This window comes from Artemia sp. Qi Xiang Cuo, chromosome 1 (genome assembly GCF_049724085.1).
Source record: "Artemia sp. Qi Xiang Cuo chromosome 1, ASM4972408v1, whole genome shotgun sequence".
Taxonomy (NCBI): Eukaryota; Metazoa; Arthropoda; class Branchiopoda; order Anostraca; family Artemiidae; genus Artemia; species Artemia sp. Qi Xiang Cuo.
In genome coordinates, this window is record NC_142794.1 from 42,877,431 (window position 1) to 42,899,027 (window position 21,597).

Consider the following 21,597-nt stretch of genomic DNA (forward strand, 5'->3'; position numbering starts at 1 on the left):
TGATAATTTGGATCTGATGGTGGGAGTTTTATTAATATCACTTGACGTTTTGGGGGGGTATATCCTTCCTTTTTCAAAAATTGGAACTCGCGCCTCAATTAAAATTTGGCACTAAAGAACCTCGTTTCAGACAAAGAAATCAAGGAAACAAATCGGGTTGTGGTCATTTATGACAATTTTTTAAATACAACAAGATAACTATTATTAATAAATGGCCTTAAAATACATATATTTAAAAAGAAACATTTCCAACTAAATATAACATGAATTTATCTTCTAAAGAAATGGTTGAATAGAATACATGCATATTCACGGTTTTTTGTCAACAGGGTTTGGGCTCAAGATAGCTTCAGTCCAGCCCAAAAACAAAAGTTGGCCAGATTTTCAATTCATGACAATAATAATTCCCTCCCCACCCAGCCAAAAATCTACAGTAAAACTATTTTCTAAAATTTCTTTCACAAAACCAGTACCGATTGAACATTTTGATAGAATATTCAAATTTTGTTCAAAATTTAAACTCCAACTCAATATTTTGATTTTTAACCAGAAAAACCAAAAAACATTTTTAGAAAACATTTCCTAAAATTTTTCCAAAAAGTGATGTTGTGGGTCTCAGACAACAATGCTCGAATGCATTTAGATCACAGATACATGTGACCTTCTGGGAGACACGTCTCACTTTATTAACAGAGAATAGAATAGACGGTCACCTTATGCAACTGGTTCATTTACAGAGGCACTGGTGTTAAGAAAAGAGTGATGCGTTTCCAATTCACTATTCTCCTCCGTCCACACCCTTTCATATAGAGGTGCCTTAGAAACTAGAAATGGGGCTTGTTCAATCAGAAACGGGAAGTTCTGATGCCCTTTTTAGAGGCTGAAGGTAGAAGGCACCCAGTTCCCTTCCCGTGCCTTTCTTTGCCCCAGGCATCCTTATAGCCCTTCAAGGTCTCGAATAAATTTTTAGATAGCTATTTACATTATAAAGATATAAGAAATTTCTTCAAAGAGGACACCAATTACGCAGCCCCAAGTGCAAGGGCTCCAAATCATGTCGTTGACCCATTCATCATAATTACATTTTGCTAGGAAAAGTTGCCATGTTGCACCCAGTTTTACTAAGAATTACGGATCTTAGCAAATTAGTAAGATTAAAATTAAGTGAAATTAATGGGACTAACTTTTGAACTGGAGTAGGAAAAGAGTATCCTACTTGTCAATCTGGGCCGGAACCACGAATATTATAGCTTTTTAACAGTTTCTTTTTACAAAGCTGATTCCTCTCTCTGCATTTTGTGGCATATGTGATGGTATCTTCCAGACTTCTACAATAGTATCTCATATGGTATTCCAAACGTGTATGACTCTTGAACCTTTTAAAGCATACGCCACACTCAAATGTTCTTGAGACATCTAGATGTCCAGTCATATGATTGGCTAAATGGTACGTACACCGGAATTGGACATCACATTTGGGACATGCTACATTCTGTTCAACAAATTGAAGCTGACGATCAAACGTGTTTCCTAGATCTTTCCACACATGGTAAACTAAATGATCGAAAGTTCTTATGCTTGCACAAGCTTTTTCACACACAACACATTTTACCATTACTGTCTTCTTCACCTTGTAGCCACCTTGCGGGTTTTGTACAGTGCGGCTATCTTGTGGTTCGTGCACCTTGCGAATATGATAATTTAGAGCCCTGACATTGGAAAACGTTTTACCGCAAATATTACATACTAAAGGCCTATCAGGATTATGGAATGACAACATATGACATTTTAGTGTATGTTTACTGTGAAGAAATTTAGCACACTGATCGCATTGTCGAGGCTTTGGACGTTTCAAATGTCTGCGACCTTGATGAGCACTCCATGTATGTGAAGACAGATTTTGGAAAAGTTTACCACAAAAAGGGCAAAGCTTCTTACCGTCAGAGCCATGTTCCATCATATGCTCCTTTTGTTGAAATGGAAAAATTTGCTCACCACAAACTTCACAAACAAATTTTTCATCCTCATGATTAGCTTCACAATGAAATAACAGCTCTTCTGAAGTTTCAAATGAAGTGTTTTCACAAAATCTACAGAATCTACGAATAACTAAGCTTTCTGAGTGTCTGTCCAAGCAATGTCTACTTAAATCTGAATAAAAACCATTACAAAGCTCACAAAACTCTTTATCTTTATTATTTGCACTTTTAACATGTATATATCTTACATGAGGCAACACCTTATGAGAGGGAAATTCTTGGAAGCATAAGGGACATTGTGCAGTAACATCATGATCCTGAAGATGCTTTTCCCTCTCAGCTTTATAATCAAAAATTCCTGAACAGTAGCAACAAGGGAAAATATTCTTGCTTGCCTTACTATCATAAATAGTAACTAATTCTGGGAGCTCTAAGCCATTTAATAGAGATTTCGCTGCACTCTCAGTACTTTCTTTATGCTGCGTGACACTTTTACTATTTCTGCCTTTTTTCCCATGGAAAGTCAAAAGATGTTGTACTATTTTATGTGAAAAAAATTCAATACAGCATATTGGGCATTTGATTTTCACATTGTGTGATTCCATATGAGACCTTCTATCAGAGGGTTTCAAGAAACAAAGTTTACAATAACAACACGGATAAACTTTCTGTTTGTCGTCTATATTTGGACATAAAACTTGCAGTCTTGGTAGATCATAGCCCGTAAGCATTGCTTTAGCGACAGAGATACTTTCAACATATTCAGTACATGTTCCATCTACTCTTCCAGCCATTTGAGACATCTGTTGACCAACAGGCAATCTCTTATAGGTTTTCTGCCTTTCTAAAGATGATGGGACAACCTCAGCTATAGGAGCGTCATCAACATCATTAATATTGCCAAATTCCATCACATCTTTAGTAGTAAAAAGCTCCCTGTTCACAACAGTATGCAAGGGTAAGCTAGACGCTTCTGCTTCATTTACAAAAGTATTAGGCAAATGAGTCGAGCCGACATCACCTGGAAAAAAGGTAAGAAAAACAAATGTTAAGAAGTCATTCAAGGGCATATTCAAAAACAATTTACTTTGGCAAATAAAATCTTGATTTGAGAAAAATGCAGATAAAATTCATATTTCAAAAATTCTTTGAAAGAAAAAATGTAATCGATACTTCGTGAAGATGAACCCAATAAAGCCCCTCACCCACCTCCTTTTTTCAACCCTCTGTTCCAAACCATATCTTAACACGTCTACGTTCCCGTGAACAATGTCTACCCTTTTAAGACGAAACCAGATAAGAATAACCATTTAGACACAAAAGCCCCGAATAGATTTTACTCAATTTTGAAGTAATGAAAGTAGGGAACTTAATTAAAAGGCCGTAAATTCCAAAACCAAATTTTACAGGAAAGTAAAAAAATCCTAACTTTCTACTTAATGAAATGGCGATGTCTGTTAAAAGCTGAACTTTCAAACGAGTCATAAGCAGACACTGCCATCTCTATTGTGGAAATTTGTTGTTTCGAAAATTCCATCGAATTCGGCCATATATATCTGTCATTTGGACCCCCTGGGCATAACTTACAACCCTTGCCCCTAATGTCTGGGGTTTGTTTCAACCACAAAAGGCTTGTTATATGATATTTAGACTGTTTTGAATAGAATGGCTATTTCAAAATTTCTATTTGACGCATTTAGGGACAATAAGACGTGTGTGTAGGGGGAGAGGGAGGCACTGCTCTGTGATCACTTTGACTCTTAAAAAGAGCACTAGAGCGTCTGATTACCAGTCCAATGAGCCCCCTCCGAATTTTGTATGACCACACTTTCTATAAAAAACCCTATATGTTCCCAGGGCATAACTTACAGCCCTTTCCCTGAGGGCTGGGATGATTTTTTTCCTCAAAGACATAATTTCCAGACCTTTCTGATAGGTTGAACAAAATGGCTATATCAAAATTTTGATTGGAAGTGTTTGAGAAAATGAGAGGCGTGGGGGGGGGGGTCATTTGCCCACTGATCACTTTCGACTAATAAAAAAGGCACTAGTAATACTCAAAGACATCATTATCGGATCCTTCAACTACCTTCAATCAAACGGATACACAAAAATGTAGAATGTATTCGTCCTCCGATCGCTTTTGACAATTAATAAGAGCACTAGCCCTCTTTTTTCCAAATCGAATGAGCCTTTTTTGAAGTTCATACGAAAACACTTTCTTTAAAAACCTTATATGCCCCCAGGGCATAACATTACAATCCTTGCCCTGAGGGCTGTGGGGGGGGTCATTTGCCCACTGATCACTTTCGACTAATAAAAAAGGCACTAGTCATACTCAAAGACATCATTATCGGATCCTTCAACTACCTTCAATTAAACGGATACACAAAAATGTAGAATGTATTCGTCCTCCGATCGCTTTTGACAATTAATAAGAGCACTAGCCCTCTTTATTCCAAATCAAATGAGCCTTTTTTGAAGTTCATACGAAAACACTTTCTATAAAAACCTTATATGCCCCCAGGGCATAACATTACAATCCTTGCCCTGAGGGCTGTGGGGGGCGGGGTCATCCTCAAGGACCTAATTTCCAGAACCTTCAACTACATTGAACCTAACGGCTATAACAAAATTTTGATTGGATGTGTTTGGGAAAATGGGTGGGCGTGAGAGGGGGTTAGTTGCCCTTCAATCACTTTCGCTATTTAAAGGGCCCTAGCCCTTTTAATTTCCAATCGAATGAGCCATTTTTGAAGTTTCTACGACAACGCTTTCTATAAAAACCTTACATGCCCCCAGAGCATAACTTAAAACCCTTGCCCTGAGGGCTTTGGGGGGAATGTCATCCTCAAAGACATAGTTTCTGGACTTTTCAACTACGTTGAACAGTGTGGCTATCTCAAAATTTTTATTTGGATATGTTTGGGGAAATGGTGGGCGAGGGGGTTTAGTTGCCCTGCAATTACTGTCAACTATTAAAAAGGGCACTAGCCCTTTCAATTTCCAATCGAGTGAACCCTTTCTAAAGTTTTTACCACAACATTTTCTGTAAAAACCTTATATGCCCCCAGGGCATAACTTATAACCCTTGCCCTGAGGGCTGTGGGGGGAGTGTCATCCTCAAAGACATAATTTCCGCACGTTTCAACTACGTTGAACACAATGTCTATCTCAAAATTTTGATAGGATGTTTTTGGGGAAATGATGGGCGTGAGAGAGGGGTTAGTTGCCCTTCAATCACTTTCGACTATTAAAAAGGACACTAGCCTTTTCAATTTCCACTCGAATGAGCCATTTCTGAAATTTCTACTACAACACTTTCTATAAAAACCTTATATGCCCCCAGGGCATAACTAACAACCATTGCCTTGAAGGCTGGAGGGGGGGGGGGGCTTGTCATCCTCAAAGACCTAATTTCAAGAACGTTCACCTACGTTGAACAAAATGGCTATCTCAAAATTTTGATTGAATGTATTTGGAGAAATGGTGGGCTTGGAAGGGGTGTTAGCTGCCTTCCAATCACTTTCGACTGTTAAAAAGGGCACTAGCCATTCAAATTTCCAATCGAATGGGCCCTTTTCGAAGTTTCTACGACAACTCCTTCGATACGAAGTTCCCTGGTCTAAAGAAAAAAAAATAGTACATTTTTCGAACATCGTTCTTTACTTAGGCAGCGATATTGCGCTGCCTATGATTACCTCAAATACTGTGAATTCGATAACTTCACATTAACTCCTGTTCAATTATCCATTATGCATACTGACAATAGTATACTGACAATAGTACATACTGACTATAATTACTTTTCAATTCCAACTTCAGCAACAAATTAATAAAGAAATACCTAAACAGCACCATTCCAGAATTAACTTTATACTAACTGTTTTAAATCTGTTTTACTGTTGTAACTGTTTAACAAACAAGCTTAGGTTCTATATTCTTGAGCTGTACAAAAAAAATAATAAAGTTTAAATAGAAAATAATTAAAGTTTAATAAAAAAAAATATATAAAGAGCACCACTCCAGAATTAACTTTATACTAACCGTCTTAAATGTATTCAACTATTTTAGCTGTCAAACAAGCTTAGGTTCTACATTCTTGAGTTGTGAAAAAACAATAACAATACCACCATTCCACAATCAGCTTTATACTAACTATTTTAAATATATTCAAATGTTTTAGCTGTTTTACAAAGAAGCTTAAGTTCTTTATTTTTGAGTTATGAAAAAATTTTTAGTTAATTAAACTTTAAATAAAAAGTAATAAAAGGCTAATACAGCACCATTACAGAATTCACTTTATACTAATTGTTCTAAACTTTTTTTTTGCAATAGCTTAGCTTGCAAACGTAAAAAAATCTTTTGAGGGCAATTCTATGTTTTTGGATCTCAAAATAACAGAAAAAATTGAAGTTTACCACACACTCACCCAAAAATGTTTTGCTTTTTCTACTACTTTTTCTCTGGGCACATTATAAAACCTACGTATATGTATAATATATTGAAGAAAAATTAAACTTTTGTCATTTTGAGTTTTCTTTTGTATTTATTTAAGATATTTCAAACTAGGCAGTCCTTCAAAGGCAAATACCTATACACATAAAAAGTATTTGGCCATAATGCAAGACAAAGCTATACTGTTATTATTACACAAATGAACTGACGTAGGCAGTCTCAATAGTTTGAAAAACTCTTGGAGCATCACCTATAGATGAACGATGCTGCTTTTTTTTCGGTTCTAATGAGCCCCCTTCGTTTTGCTTTCGTTTGACAGTTGTAGAAATTGCAGCAGTTGAGGACCCTGGTCCCCCTTCTACTTTAAGATATTTACAGAGTTCTTGAACGGCGACCACTTCCTCAGATGAACGAAGAAAAACCGACCCGTTGTACAAAAGAAGAAGCCAGTTCATCACATCTTCATATCTGAAAGAAAGTTGCAAACTGGCAATCCAATTCTGAATAACAATCTTTAAAAAATGAAATTTATGTTGCTGCACTGCAACTTACACCGACTTTATGTTTATGCAAAGGACGCCAGTGCATATGTGAAAACAACAGAAAACGACGACATATTATTATACAGTTTATATTATAAAAAGGATGCCAAGCCAGTGATTGATTTTCCTCCAGACCCACATTAACATTTAAAGAAGGATGGCATCAACGACTTCCATTAGTTGGTCGCGAAGGTTTTGAACTACAACAACATTTTCAATTGCCAAAATACATTCGTCTTCAAAAATATTGTGGCTCATGATTATTGAAGAGATTCATTGAATTATCACTGGAGAACATTTAAATTAATTGTTTTTTGTTCCGAAAGTCCTTTATATATGGAGGTTATCATTTCTCTCAAAATCTCTCGTTTCTTCCAAAAGGGTCATTCCTTATGACGTAGCACAAACGATGTGAAGTAGCAAGAGTTCTAGCTGTATTGTTCTAAAAATAACACTTGTGAAAATGCGTGGAAATTGATACTTATCACCGTGGAGATATACATGAGTCTCAAATCTACCTTGGATAAATAATACCAAAAATTAACGGATAAAAAGACGGGATTATTCGCCTTGCACCATTGTCCATCAAAATAGGAATATTATTAATTTTACTCCAGAAAATCTTTATAAATATGTTAATTAATGCGAGTTCACACGAGGGGATGGAGCTCAAATGTTAGGCACTTCCACAGCATACAAAAGGTGTGGAGAGGATGTCCAGCATCTCCAGTTTTATTGACCTATTTTCCAATATATATTATTTACATGAATGGTTGTGATAATTATAATCCGCTGAAAAAATGTAAAAAGGGACAAATCAGTGCTACTTAAGCTAGAGGGTTATCCGATAAATGGTTATAAAATATGGAAATTCTGGTGGCATAATTTATTTTGATTGGTCACAATTTTTAAGGGTTCCTAAACGAAATTCACATAATTTCGTTTTGTCATAACTTTTTTAAAATTTAACACGGATAATAGTTACTGTTCCTAAGTTTTCAACGAAACTACATTGTGTGTTTTTCTTTAAAAATATGTTGTTTCCCGATCTTCCACAATCTGTTCTATTTGAAAATTTATAAGAAAAATATACATAAGGAAAACAACCAAAATTTTTCTTTCCTGCTTTCCGTTAGAGCTTGCCCTCAATAGACTACCGTCCACCTCCCCTCCCCTCAATGCAAAGTCCGTTTAAAACCTTGATATTCCACTAGACGATGAATTATTTGTTGTTCTTTTTTTCTTTGGAACGAATAACAAATAACTATTATTAATAAAAAAAAAGCTTAAAAGTCCTAAGTCATTACTTAAAAAGTCCTCCTGAGATTTTACTAAAGTAACAGCTCTAGCCAAGAGAAGAAAAAATCCAAATCTTGTAACCATACCACCGTATTAGCAGCATTTTCAATAAGCATTTGGTATTTGGCAACAAGATATTTTGGCAATAAGCAATCATATTACCAATTCAGGGGCAGTGAACAGTGCACAGGACAAAATAATTGGCCGGTAATGCTTATTCCTAACAGCTCTTTCTACCAAAAAACGGATCACGCTTACTTTGAACAGTACAAAGTTTTGTACATGAGCTTTATTTTTTCAACTCAAAATAGCAACAGCTCGCAATTGCTCTTTCATGTGGGCACCCTTGGGTATTGGGGTAGCTGTGTAAATATATTGCTGTTTAAAGGAGAATCAAATAGTTTTTTTTTTTGCAAACTGGGCGGGGATTCATATATATACATTTCAACGAACTGGCTAACATTACTAAGGTTGTTTTCCAAGAAAGAAGTGCATCATGCACACTAGTAACAATCGTAAAAAAAAGCACATTGATTATGAATTAAAAGAAATGAATAGTTTGACTCATTACAATTCCTAATTCTATAAATATAGAAATACAGTTTCTTTCTTGTTACCATACTTGAATTCATTGAAATGGTCAGTAAATGCTTTTAAATGATTCGTCATTGCTTAAATATCTATTTAGCTAGACATATCTTCACTAGCTCTATTCTAACGTCACCTAACTTAAGTCTAGCTTAGATTTCTTCTTTTTACAAGATTGGAGAGTGCCAATGTTTATCTATGATGTGTCTTCTCTCGAAAAAGTGTAATCCTTGGTTCACACGGGAAAAAAAATTGTTGAGACAATATCAATCGCATCAATGAGCAATTTTAGTTACTGTTTTCTTCACACAGGACTTAAAAGTTGCCCAACATTTACAGGCAAAATAATCAAAGTAGAAGGAGCACGGTTGAAGTGCATTAGGATGCGGCTTTACTGCCATGCTTTCTGGCCCAGACCTGCATTTCGTGTCCCTTTTTTTGTAAATAAAATTGTTGAACTGCACAACTAAAATTAGCTTATTAGTAATATCATTTTTAATATGAATTGCGTTTTCCATTGCTTTTGCTGTTGTGTTTAAAAAATTACTGGAAAGACCGCTCATTTGCCTGATGTAAGTTGAAATTTCCCATCTTGACAAATTACTTGACAAAGCAACTAAAATTGCCAAAATCGGCAGTTCAACAGCGGCAATGAGTGAATTTTACTCCTGTATGAATATAGGGTAGGGCAAGCTGTAGTCTCTCTGCGGTTGGATTTCAGGTTCCTTGCAAGGAACGTGTTTTATGTTTTAGTAAGAATTCCTGGAACTTGTCACTCTGTATACGTTTGTCAGAGAGCTTAGAGTGAACTCTTAACTGGTAGGTCATGTCTTATGCATTAAGGAAAGCAACTTCCTCTTAGGAATGCCTTTCCATTTCAGAGTTCAAACCTACGTCCTCCAAAGATGTGCTTAGGATATGCTACCAGATGCCTCCAATCGTCAGTTTTCGATCAGTAAGAAATTATTCCTCAATCTAAAAGGGTAGAATCGTTAGACAATTTTAACCTCAAATATTCTACAAATGCCTGAGTCATTGTAATCGTTCATCGTTAACGTTTTCGTTAATCAATTATATATAAAATATAATAATAAAATAAAAATTTAATGCAAGCCTCTTACATTTCTCTATGAAAAGAAAAACTAGAAACCTTATGAAGTCCATGAAAATTACCGAATTCTTTCTTGAATGAAGCCACATCTATGCTATTTACTATTCATAAGGGCAGTGTGCGTGTAGCTGAATTCTCGCGTAACTGAGCCCCGTACAACTGAACCCTTGTGCATCTTACCCCAGGTGCAACTGAAACCCAGTTTAACTGAACCCATGTATAACTCAACCTCTGTGCAAGGGGACTCCTTTTCGGTGAACCCTCGTTCAACTAAACCCCCATTTAACTGAACTTCCATTCGAAACAAAGTGCTAAAGGTAAACCCAAGCCAGTGCTGACGTCCGAGAAAAGAAGATAGTAGATAGCTTGAAAAGTAGCTCAAAAGATTTTTGGTGTCATATAAATAGTAAAGAAAACCCGCTGCACAATGTCAACTCTCCAAGGCCCCACTTCTCACGAGACCGTGGATGCTCCTCTTACCAACGACCCGAATTTTGGCTGCAGCGACTCGCAAACCTTAAAAGCTGAAACCGCTGGACATGACAATCTCCGTGACATAGACATAACTACACCGAATGTGCTTATTATTCCTCTAACGCCACCAGTATTTGTTCCCAGTTCCGCCAGTGTACGTTACACAGTACCACCAGTGTTACTACTGATAATACTAGGGTATGGAATCGTGGTCGAAATGGCCCACGGTCTCTCGTGGCTGGTCATTTAAAGATACTTTTTGGTTCTGGATGACTCACCCTAACTATGCAGTTTCTGTTCGAAGCTAAGTAGCCAGCCTGCGATAAATTATCCAAAATATTACGCGAAAAGAGAAAGCCAAAGATTACGAAGTATTCAAGAATAGAAGGGATCTATTACAGTCCAATTAGTCTGACCTCAATACTATGCAGGGTACTAGGATTTCTTACAGCTGACCACATAATTAAATATCTCTTACCTAACAAAAACTTCTTGCACAAGCAATTCGGCTTTCTCAAAGAAAGGTCTGTTGAGCTGCAGTTTCTACTAGCTGTTTATAAGTGGATAATAAACATGGGTCAGGGCCGGTAAACCGACGCTATCTACTTGGATCTTAATAAAGCCTTCGAAAAGATTCCCTACAACAGACTACTACAAAAGTTAAGGGTCATACTTGTTAGAAAGAACGAAGGAATGACTAGTCATTCCCTGGATCGAAAGCTTCTTGACCGGTAGAAAGTAAATAGTACAAGTGGATGGTGAAAATAGTGAAACCGAAATCGATGTAATGAGTGGCGGGACACAAGGATGTGTGCTTAGGCCTTTCCATTTCAACGTCTACATAAACGAACTTTTAGATGACATCGATTCCAGCGTATTGTCGTATGACGATGACACGAAAGTATTATAAGTTATTTTCATACCGGAAGATCAGAGCATTCTACAGACGGCCCTGGAGAAATTTGAAAGGTGGATGCCAACTTGGTTGATGGAAATTAATACAACGCTGTTGTATTACAATACAGCGTTGTATGATGCTGTGCGAAGCCTTGGTAAAGCCAATCCTGGAGTATGGACACTGTGCCATCTATCCTTTTTACGACAAGGATATCGATGGTTGAACGTGTACACCGTAGAATGACAAAGTTCTGTCCAACTTTTTCTCGCCTCCCTTATAAAAAACAACTCCGTAAGCTCCGACTACCATCTTTGATATGCCGTTTTATCGTGGCGAAATGATTGAAAATTACAAAATCTACAAAGGAAACATATATGACAGCATTCCACCCATCGAAATTATACAGTTCATTATGTCGAATCTATGGGGCAATCAATTTGAATTGCAAGGCACACGCTTCTTCAAGGACACAGACAAATGGATCTTCTCCAACAGGGTCATCAGCAACTGGAATAGTCTACCCTCGTCGGTTTCATTGCAACTGACCTCGTGTAACTGAACCCCGTACAATTGAACCCATGTAACTGAACCCCCCGTGCAGCTCAACTCCATTCAACTGAATCCTCATGCAACTTAATAACCCACGTGCAACTTAACCCCTCCCCCATGCAACTAAACCCCGTTTAATTAAAACACATTGCAACTCAACCTCATTTTGCTGACCCCTCCCCCCCCTAAATCAATCCCCGTTTAACTCGATCTTAGGTTTGACTCAACCTAAGGCCTAAGAATAAATTTGAACAAACTTTTCCAAATTGAAAGAAACTTTAAGGAATGGGTCTATAGCCAAAACCATGACTCGGAAAAATGTTTTTCTTTTTTTTTAGTTTTATTGCAAACTATGAGCTTTTCAATTCATGTTCAGGTAAAGATTTCCGAAAGAGCAAGTGAAAATTCTGATCTTATACCCGGTTTCGAAAGCTCTTTCAGTTTGATTTTTAGAGTTATGTAAAAGCACTTCGTATGGTAATTCCACGTAAAGTCAACCAGGAAATAACACCCACCTTTCCGGAGTGGGTGAAATAAAACACTGGTAACCATCCGAGAACCTCGGATGGTTACTTTTTTCAGTGCCCTTACGATGTTCCAGTGACCCGTTAGTGCTGGACAAAAAAAAAGAAGAAAAAGCAGACATGTCCGGTTATCAAGAAATTTTTTTCTGAATTCCCAAGAATTTGTTTTGTAATTAATCTTAGTGTTCAAACAAAAATAGATAGTAACCACCGTTAACGAATCAGCTTGGCCTTTGAATGATTTTTTTTTCCCTTAGTAGGTTTTTCAAAACTTTGTTTTTCTACTTGCATAGGTGACTGGAAAGAGGAGTATTCAAGAGGAAGATTTTAAAAGACAGCTTAAGAGTTTTCGATCATGGAGATTTCGGCGGTAGACTTTTTATGGTTTCAAGCCTTTACACTCCAGAAATGACAATAAAATCGGATTTTCGTGTCATGAGGCATTTTATTCTTTTGTGGTTGCAAATGTAAATACTAGCTTTCAAACAACCTTAAACGGCTCTCTACGATGTTCTAGTATCCTATTAGTACTGGAAAAATAAAACAGAAAAAAAGCAGAATTATCAACTCCCATAAGTTTGTTTCCGCAATAAACTTTTACTATTAAGATGAATTCAACAAATAACTATCACACCTGAATTAGCATCTACGGCAGGTTTTTATTTAAACGAAAGTTCACTTGCACGGGGGTTGAGTTTTATGAAGGTTCAGTTCAATGGGTTTAGTTGCATTTTGTATCAAGTTTAGAACAAACGGAGGCAAGGTAGAACATTTATACTTCTTCTTCAGCGGTAAAAACCGAAGCATTACGAACAAGAATTTTTAGCAAAGGTCGTCGATTCCTTTTGTCTCTTGAAGTTCTTCGGTCAATTTGATGCCATGAAGTTTTGTTTCCATTCGATTGAAGTCAGCCTTACTGAAGTGACGTAATGGGTGGCACTGTGTTGCGATGATATTGATGAAGTGAGACCAAATGTGATCAAACAAATGTCTGACTTGCCAATGGGAGAACAAAGCTGAATGTTACTGTGTAGGTCCCATTCATTCACTAGTAGGAGGTTAGGTGTATATGGATTACTACTGCCCCTGGCTCTAGTGGGTTCTTCAGACAATTACTGTAGGTAACAGTTGTTGAATGTTGATACGAACATGCCTTCTAGGGAATCTGGGTTGTCGTACTTTTACGTCATCTTCTAGGTTATTTAGGCAAGTTAAGTCACCAACAATCACACTTGGGATAGTGCAATTTTGACCATATATTGCTGGTCTTGGAAAATCGTTGAGTCGGTTTGGGGGCTCTTGTTGGGACTACGCTATAAACCCCCAAGCAAGGTGTTACGTAGACACCCGCGATCGACGGAAAACCATAAATTTTCCTTGCTCGGTTGAGTGGGATGATCAAGTTTGAGCGCGTGAGCTTTGATTCATAGCATAAAATGCCTCTACTTTCATTGGCAGATACGCTTTTCTTATGGAGAGAATAACCAGCAACGTGAAATTCAGAAAGAGTTGGTAGATATTCGTGATTTTTCGGTTTCACTTCTACAATTGCCTTGTCGTCAGTTTTTTTTTTTTGGGCTACGACTTCTTTAGTCTCCTCGGATTGAAGTGAATAAATTTCAAACTTTCAGTAGATTTTTGGGTCCTTGCACCTGTCTTCAATGAATTTTCTCCTCCTGAACTAGAGGTGTTTTTCAGTAAGTTCTTCCGTTTAGTCCGTCTGGCTGTGACTACTGGTTCTCTTTGCATCAGAGTCCATTCAAGGTTTATGCAAACAAAGTTCTTAGTTGCTTTGTCTTTAGATCTTATCCGGGCAGGGGCTTTTCTAAGAATGGCAGACCACTTCTGTGACACGTCACCGGACAGTTTGCAGCTTTACGAGAAGCAAACGCGGTTATGTCCATGTATGCACCGACATGGAATAAACAATGATATTTGACATCTTTTAGCTATGTTTGTATTTATTGCAAACACTTTCGTTAAGTTATTTTTGGCATATTTCTTAGACCAAAAAATAAAAGATAAAAGATGAAACAGGAAGAAACATATAAAATAAAGAAAGATAGAAAAATGGGCTAATCTAAAGATAAAAGAAAAATTAATAGATAAAATAAAAAAAGATAGAAAATTATAAAAGAAATTAAAGCTTTAATTCAATATTGTCTGAAATTCCATGAAACGAAAAAGAACTGATATGTTTTTGACTATTGTTGAAACTTTCGAAACTGCATTATTCATTTGACCTCTCTCAGTGTGGACTGTAGTGTAGATGATATGAACCTAAAGAAAAGAGACCATAATAATTACACTGGGGTGTCATGTTCTATGATGGCAATACTCCTGCTCATTCTTCACATCTATCAGCAGAAACCTTAAGTAGTAGTAGTAGTAATAATAATAATTTATTATGGAAAAAAACTGAGAGAAAATAGATCGGTAGCAAACCAAAAGCGTCGCATGCAAGGGTGCGCTACTAACAAAAAGGAAGAAAAAAACTGAAAAAAAGAAAAACAACAAATATATTCTACAAGAAGTTGGAGGGTGAAACAATGTACTGCAAAAATACCTAAAATAAATATTTCATATAGAAAAAAAAACTACATAATATCTTGATGATACTACATAGCCTATAGACAATCGAATGAAGCATCAAACTTATTTCATTTGAAGCCCTGACCTTTTCCCTTAGTCTTTTAATGTGTCCTAAGCATAAATTCCTAGAATATTTAAAAGGAACTAAATCTCAATAAAAGCATTAAAATGTGAAGCAAGACACAGAACATGTCAAAAAAAAGAAGTCGTTTTTTATAAGAACCTGTTGGTTCAAAAATCACCATAAAAAGTTCATTTACCTAAATGGCAAATGTGAGAAACATTACTGACATTTGTATAAATTATTTTCCTTCAATAAACAGTTCTTTCATTGAGTTATTGGAGACTTTTTCCCCAACAGATTTCTTGAAAGCTAAAACAGGTTAAATCAACTTTCAACCCGCCTAATGAGTTATAATTCTATATATTTTATTATATGAGTAAAAAAAACTACGCACCTAAACTCACTCATTACGAGCACATGATCCTCGTCACTGTTTGATGCAAGTACAGCCTTGAGTAGGGGACTAGCGATAGCAAGAAGAATGGAATGGGCTGGAATATGTTCTTTCCCACAAACAATTGTAACATCAGTCAAGTCAGAATTCGTCCACGATCGAAAAAGATATTCAATAATGAATTTCCGGTGATGACACATGGTGTAATCATTTGAAAGAATTCTTAGTTTTCCCATTCCTTGATCCTGAAATGCAATTAAATCATTTATAAATTATTGAATGCATAAAAGCTAGATGTCACATAAAATACCACCATTTTGGAAAGCCAAAGCTGGTGGTGGGAGAAATTTGTTGATTGTGACCTAGGATTATTCCATTATTTTTATTTTGTTTAATTATTTAAAATAAATTTGTTCCACCTAAGCAAAGCTGTGGTAAAATCGCTTGGGTTGAATTCACGAGCTGTGGATTGCATTGAGCGATATATCTATATGTATACAATCAAGTATGTTTGGCCTTATGTGTACACTGAATTGTGGCTGCCAAAAAATCAGCTGAACTAATCAAGCTACAAAAGTAAGATCTATGGAAAATAATTTTGGAAAAATGAGAATTGATATGAAACTTAAAAAATTAGGCCAGAAACAAAGGCACAGCAATTCTTTAAAAGAGGCCACTTTTCACGACCTTTAGAATAATACTAATTTTTGCAAAATGTAACATAAAATTTTCACATCACATGTTAAATGAATGGCGTGGTTACATTCTCATTTATATATTGGTTGATACTATTGTCTACTACAAGATGCTCCTACTAAACACACAAAATCTATATCATGTGCTTTGACATTCAAAAGTAAAAGTAAACACCGCTAAATCCATTTTTCATCCATGACAAATGTTTTAGTCACATATATAAATACCATGCACTATATTATTGACAATAAAAAGTTTCAAGAATTTCTCATTTTTAGAATTATAGCACTCTCCCTGTCAAAGGCTTAGTTATTCATAATAACGTATCCAAAGGCTTAGGCAAGCATAATAACGTATCCTCAATTAATAAGTCTAGCCTTCTACCTTTGAAACCTAGTGGCTATGTGGATCAAAATATAGAGCAACCTTCTCAGCCAAAAGGCTGTTTTAGTGATTTTCTTCTTTTTCATAATTTTCTTTATATCTACTTACTAGACTACTAACTACCATTTTTTTATCTACTACTGTACTTTTCTAATGACGCGATTTTACAACAAATCCACAATTCTCACCAGAAAAGGTTGGATCCCAGTTCAAAGATCGAAGTACCCTTTGACATACAAGAGCAAAAATTCCTCATTGAGAAAAGATGAGGGTAAGTCCAAAATTAAAAAAAAAGGTAGGTCTCAATGAAATATTACATACTCAGAAACGTTCAAAAAAAGAATTCGCCCATTTACACTAATTTTGAAGCTGTAATTCACCTCTTATAAAATTTTGGCAAAAGTTGGCTTATTTGCCATACCAAAATTTGAATAGGTGAGAATCAGAACTAGTTGAAGAAAATACCTCTATTTTACATGCTTAGCTTGGAACAATTAAATTCAGTTCTGACAGAACAAGCAGATCGGAGGCAACAGTACGTACTATAAATATAGAGGGAATTGCATTTATGACAATTCCTCTTTTGCTAAACCAATAGTTGAAATCTTGTTTGGACAAATGGTCTGACCATATTCGATTGTAAAATTCTGGAGATCAATTGATTTTACCAGTAGCTCATATCCAGGATCTACGAAGTTTTTCTTCCCTGGGAAACCTAGCAGAGAAATAATAATTAGAAAAACATTGAAATAGTTTTTACATTCCACACAGCATGATCAGATGAGCAATTAGGTCCATTAGCAGTAAAACAAAAAACAGACAAGTTTATTTATCTTTGTACTTTGTGCATTTTTAGCATACTTCATATGAAATCTCTTCCTTTACACTTTTCTAAGTTAATTTTTCCAAAATCAATTAGAATAAGCAACTCAGCTAGAAATTACTCAGTTATAATTTATGTAGTAGCATGGGAATCCTTCAGACAAAATATAGGATAAAATATAGTATGTTATGTTTTCCTTTGCATGCTCAGTGGAAGGCATACTATAGGAAAGTGTTTCCAATGACAAAAATGAAATAAAGACAACCTGTTATGGTGAATAATTTCAATCCTTCTTTCATTCATGCAAAAGAAAGAAGTGCATAAAAGTGTTTGTTTTGCTTTCAGTTTAAACCAAACGTTATCTTAGTACCATCAGTGTCTGTTTAATGCTTAATTTTAAAAAACGTCACATGGAATGAAAGGAGCTTAGTGATCAAGAGATCGTATTTTGCTTTCTGTTTTAACCATACGTTATCTTAGTACCATCAGTGTCTGTTTAATGCTTAATTAAAAAAAGTCACATGTAATGACTTTTGAAATGATTATTCACATGTTATGGAGAAAAATTTCAAACTTTCTTTCACTCATGCAAAAGAAAAAACTGCCTATAAGCTTTTTTGGCTTTCAGTTTTAACCAAACCTTATCTTAGTCCCATCAGTGTTTTTTTTAATGCTTAACCAAAAAAGCTTACATGGAATGGAAGAGGCTTAGCGGGTAAATTACCCTCTCCAGTTTCATCTGAAGAACCTATTGTTAAAAGCTTAAAATATGGGGTTTAAGCTTACAGTTCCAGGTTAAAGACAAAACTACCCTGTAACAAAAATACACAAAGATGGTTAGGAATTAGTATTTGTTCTACACTCACTTTTTTGCGACTTCAAGTTCTGAGAGATGTTAAAGAAAAGTTGAAGATTGGATATGTGAAAATTATGCCTAATCGTGGAAAATTTATGATAAGCTTCAGCTAAAAGTATCCTACACACTGTGACCATTCTGTCGTTTTTAAGTGGAATGTATTCGTCATTGAATAAGAATGATTTGCGCCAGATCCGTATTGCTTATTTTAGATATTTTAAATTTTTACTGTACCTCCCAACTTCATATCGTAATACACGCATTATTGAGAAGTATGGTGCTACCGACATTATCCAATCGTTTCAATTGCTTAGTAATAATTTAACAAGACATGCCTTTGTGTCTCTAGGCCCAAACCATAATATTATCCGTGTGTTTTTGTCAGTGATTAATGTTTAAGTTATCTTTGCTTCTGTGTATTTGATTTTTTTTTCCTTTTTTGTGTACTTTACTCCGCTTGTTTTGTATAAAAGTGGGCTATAAATAAATTATTGTTATTATACAGATCCCCACTTAATTATTTATCTTCAATTCTGTGCAAAGTTAAAGAGTCTCGAATGCTCCAACTCAGTCAATGAAGCATTTAAATTATTGTTGATAATGCATGCTTATTTTACATGGATTGCATAGGTAATTAGAGATATATACTCAGTCATAGTGCAGTATGTTCTCAGATGCAGGAGTTTTTGAACAAAGTATTTAGGTACCTTCAAGCTTACTGAATATCTCAATAATGGCTAACTAGTGCTTTTTTGGCTAAATAGTGCTTAAAAGTGGACTCTTATTGAGTCCACTTTTTTTCCAGCACAAAATGAACAAGAACAGCAATTTTTTAGGGTGTAATCTCTTTTATTATAGAGAAGAAACAGTATCATCAAGCTTGAATTTTTCACTAGTTCACTAAAACAAAAAATTTTTTCTGGAAAAGGAAAATGGTTAAACACCTGAATCCAAATTATCTGGCACAAAAAGTCAAGCTTAATGGAGACAGAAATTACCATGATGAAAAGAGTTTAGATTAGAAAGGGAAATGACCAGTAAAATTCACAAAATTTACACCTTGAAAAAGATATAAATTACCATGAATAACAGGTTCAGTATGCCTATAAGGACTAAACCATAGACCTGTATGTTGAGGCAAATGGTATAAAAAAAGAGTAAGAAATAGTAATATGGTAAGAATGTCTAGTGTTTGGCTAGTTCTTCTAGGTTCACACAAGAAAAATTGTTGCAGTGGAGAATATTTGTGATGATCAATTTCAATTGCCATTTTGTTAAAACAGCTCTTTTTTATTCAGCTCTATAGGCCTACTCTTGACAGTTGCATCTTTAATGGCTTCTAATATTGTAAAGAAAATATAGCTAAGTTGTTTAATAAAAATTTAGTCTTTTTAAAAAATAAGTAATTTAACAAAGTAAATAAATCAGGCCAGCAGTTCTTTCCAGGATGTTGAATAGGAAGTACAGACAAGACACAAGCTGCACTGTTCATCATTCTTTCTAATGGCTTAATATATGCTTTTAATATAACGTCCCTATTCTTTTATTGCTTTTAACAATTTTTGCTGCCATTTCACATCATTTCCAGCCAAAAAACTATAATGTCAATAAAATCAGAAAAATAGTTTTCCCTGGCATCAAGCCTGAGATCTGTTGCATCTAAAGTAGTCCTGATAACCATTAGCCTACATTATGGGGCCATGCAGACATTGTTGGGTGTTTTTCCGTCAAACTGTCCTCCTATAATGGGTAACAACAACAAAACAACATAATAAATTGGCAAGACTACTCAAGGTTTACAAAAAAGAACTAGGCCTACAGTAAATAAGAGTAGGGCTATATCTACCCCTCCCTCTTTCAAACCTTTTAAAAGGCTTCATTGTCACTGACAGTTTATTGGGTACTTGTTTATAATATAAAACACACTCGAGAAGTGAAGTTTGGTGAATGCTAATTAAATAAAACAAAATTAGGTTGGAAATATAATAGTTTAGAAACGAATTTGGGCTATATATTTGCACATTAGGGGGAGGGGTGGTGGTAAAGGATAGCATACATTAAATACGTAACCTAAAAAAAACTATTTAACTTAATGAAAAAAAAGCCAAAAATAGAATACTTTATTAGCAAAATTATGAAAACTACAACTTAGATATATATGCTCCCTGAATGCTGAAATATCCTCAGGATTCACATTAAAAAGAACTTGGCCTTTTGAATTTACTGCTGCCCACCACATGTACTCTACTAAGTATGAATGTAAATGATGGTGGAATGTACCTTAGTGCTGTTTGTTCCTCCACTTTGCACAACCCCACATTCTCTCTACTTTTTGGGTTGTGGCACTGGTTTCTGGGTCGGCAAAATTCTGTCTGTTGTTCACATTTAAATGGGTGTAATCTGCTTGTTCCAGCTCAGTTGTGTTGTTGCCCTTCCAGAAATTTGAAGTCATTCTTTAACATCCATGGCGAGACACCATATTCTATCACTAGTCAATGCAAACTAAATGGTGTCCTCAAGAATCGCGTTAATAATGAACGAAAATGAACTAGGTCAAGAATTGCGTTGATAATGAACTTTTCTTTGTGTTTGAGATGGTCAGCGGATGCCAAAGCTCCCAATTTAGTAATTCACAAATGACGTTCACAATCTTGATAGTAAAGTGTACAATTTCCATCATATTTTATTGTCTCCAAACTTCATTTCTCTAGTGTATCTTATATAATAGACAAGTACAGCTTACTGAAAACAACATTTATTTCAAATAGTGTGGTTTATAGGAAATAAAAGAAATATTTCTATTGCTCCATTTGTCATATTCAGTTTCATATTTTTAAAAGGATACTTTCATGTTAAACTTTTCCTTTGATATTGTTTCACTGAAGTATGCAGAAAACTGATACCTAAATAAAAATATTTTAAATGAACATTGATATCTAGGAATTGATAGATCATTAAATTTTTTAATAATTGTTTTTCTACTGAAATCTGAAAGGATTGGATTTAAATTGACAAAAGCTTGGATAAAAACTTACTCAATATCAGATTAATGAAATTAGATTAATAGCTTAAAGCATAATCATATTAACTCCTGGAATGATTACTTGTTTTTGATATTCCAATGCTATTAAGATATCAGAAATAGACCCCGGTGCCACGCCGGCGGATTGACCGAACGCCGCCAACGAGAGGCCTGGTTGACCACCGCCAAAGTGTCGCTACGCCGCCGGCGCGCCGCAAGCACGCCGGCAGAGGTGGCGGCGTTTGGCTGACTTTGAATTAATTTTGCAGCAATTCATTATTGCGTCAACTGCAAAGTTGGAGCTTTCCTTTCTCGTGGGGTTTAATATCTCGATTTTCCTGATT

The 21,597-nt window shown here is 35.6% G+C and overlaps 1 protein-coding gene across 8 annotated transcripts in view; it reads right to left on the reverse strand.

Moving 5' to 3' along the window:
* The window catches only part of LOC148956338 (zinc finger and BTB domain-containing protein 35-like), a 57,079-nt gene that overhangs the window by 26,402 nt on the left and 9,080 nt on the right, over positions 1 to 21,597 (reverse strand). For 3 of the 8 annotated variants that reach the window (XM_089105014.1, XM_089104986.1, XM_089105099.1), the window contains exons 2-5: positions 17,096 to 17,267; positions 15,473 to 15,717; positions 6,688 to 6,905; positions 153 to 3,000 (exon numbers count right to left, since the gene is read on the reverse strand). In XM_089105014.1, coding sequence (XP_088961140.1) covers positions 1,220 to 3,000; positions 6,688 to 6,905; positions 15,473 to 15,708 — 2,235 coding nt within the window. In that variant the 5' untranslated portion in view covers positions 15,709 to 15,717; positions 17,096 to 17,267 and the 3' untranslated portion in view covers positions 153 to 1,219. Of the gene's footprint in view, positions 1 to 152; positions 3,001 to 6,687; positions 6,906 to 15,472; positions 15,718 to 17,017; positions 17,268 to 20,511; positions 20,577 to 21,597 lie in introns of those variants that run through there. The other 5 variants (XM_089105136.1, XM_089105198.1, XM_089105052.1 and 2 more) reach the window with 4 other exon arrangements.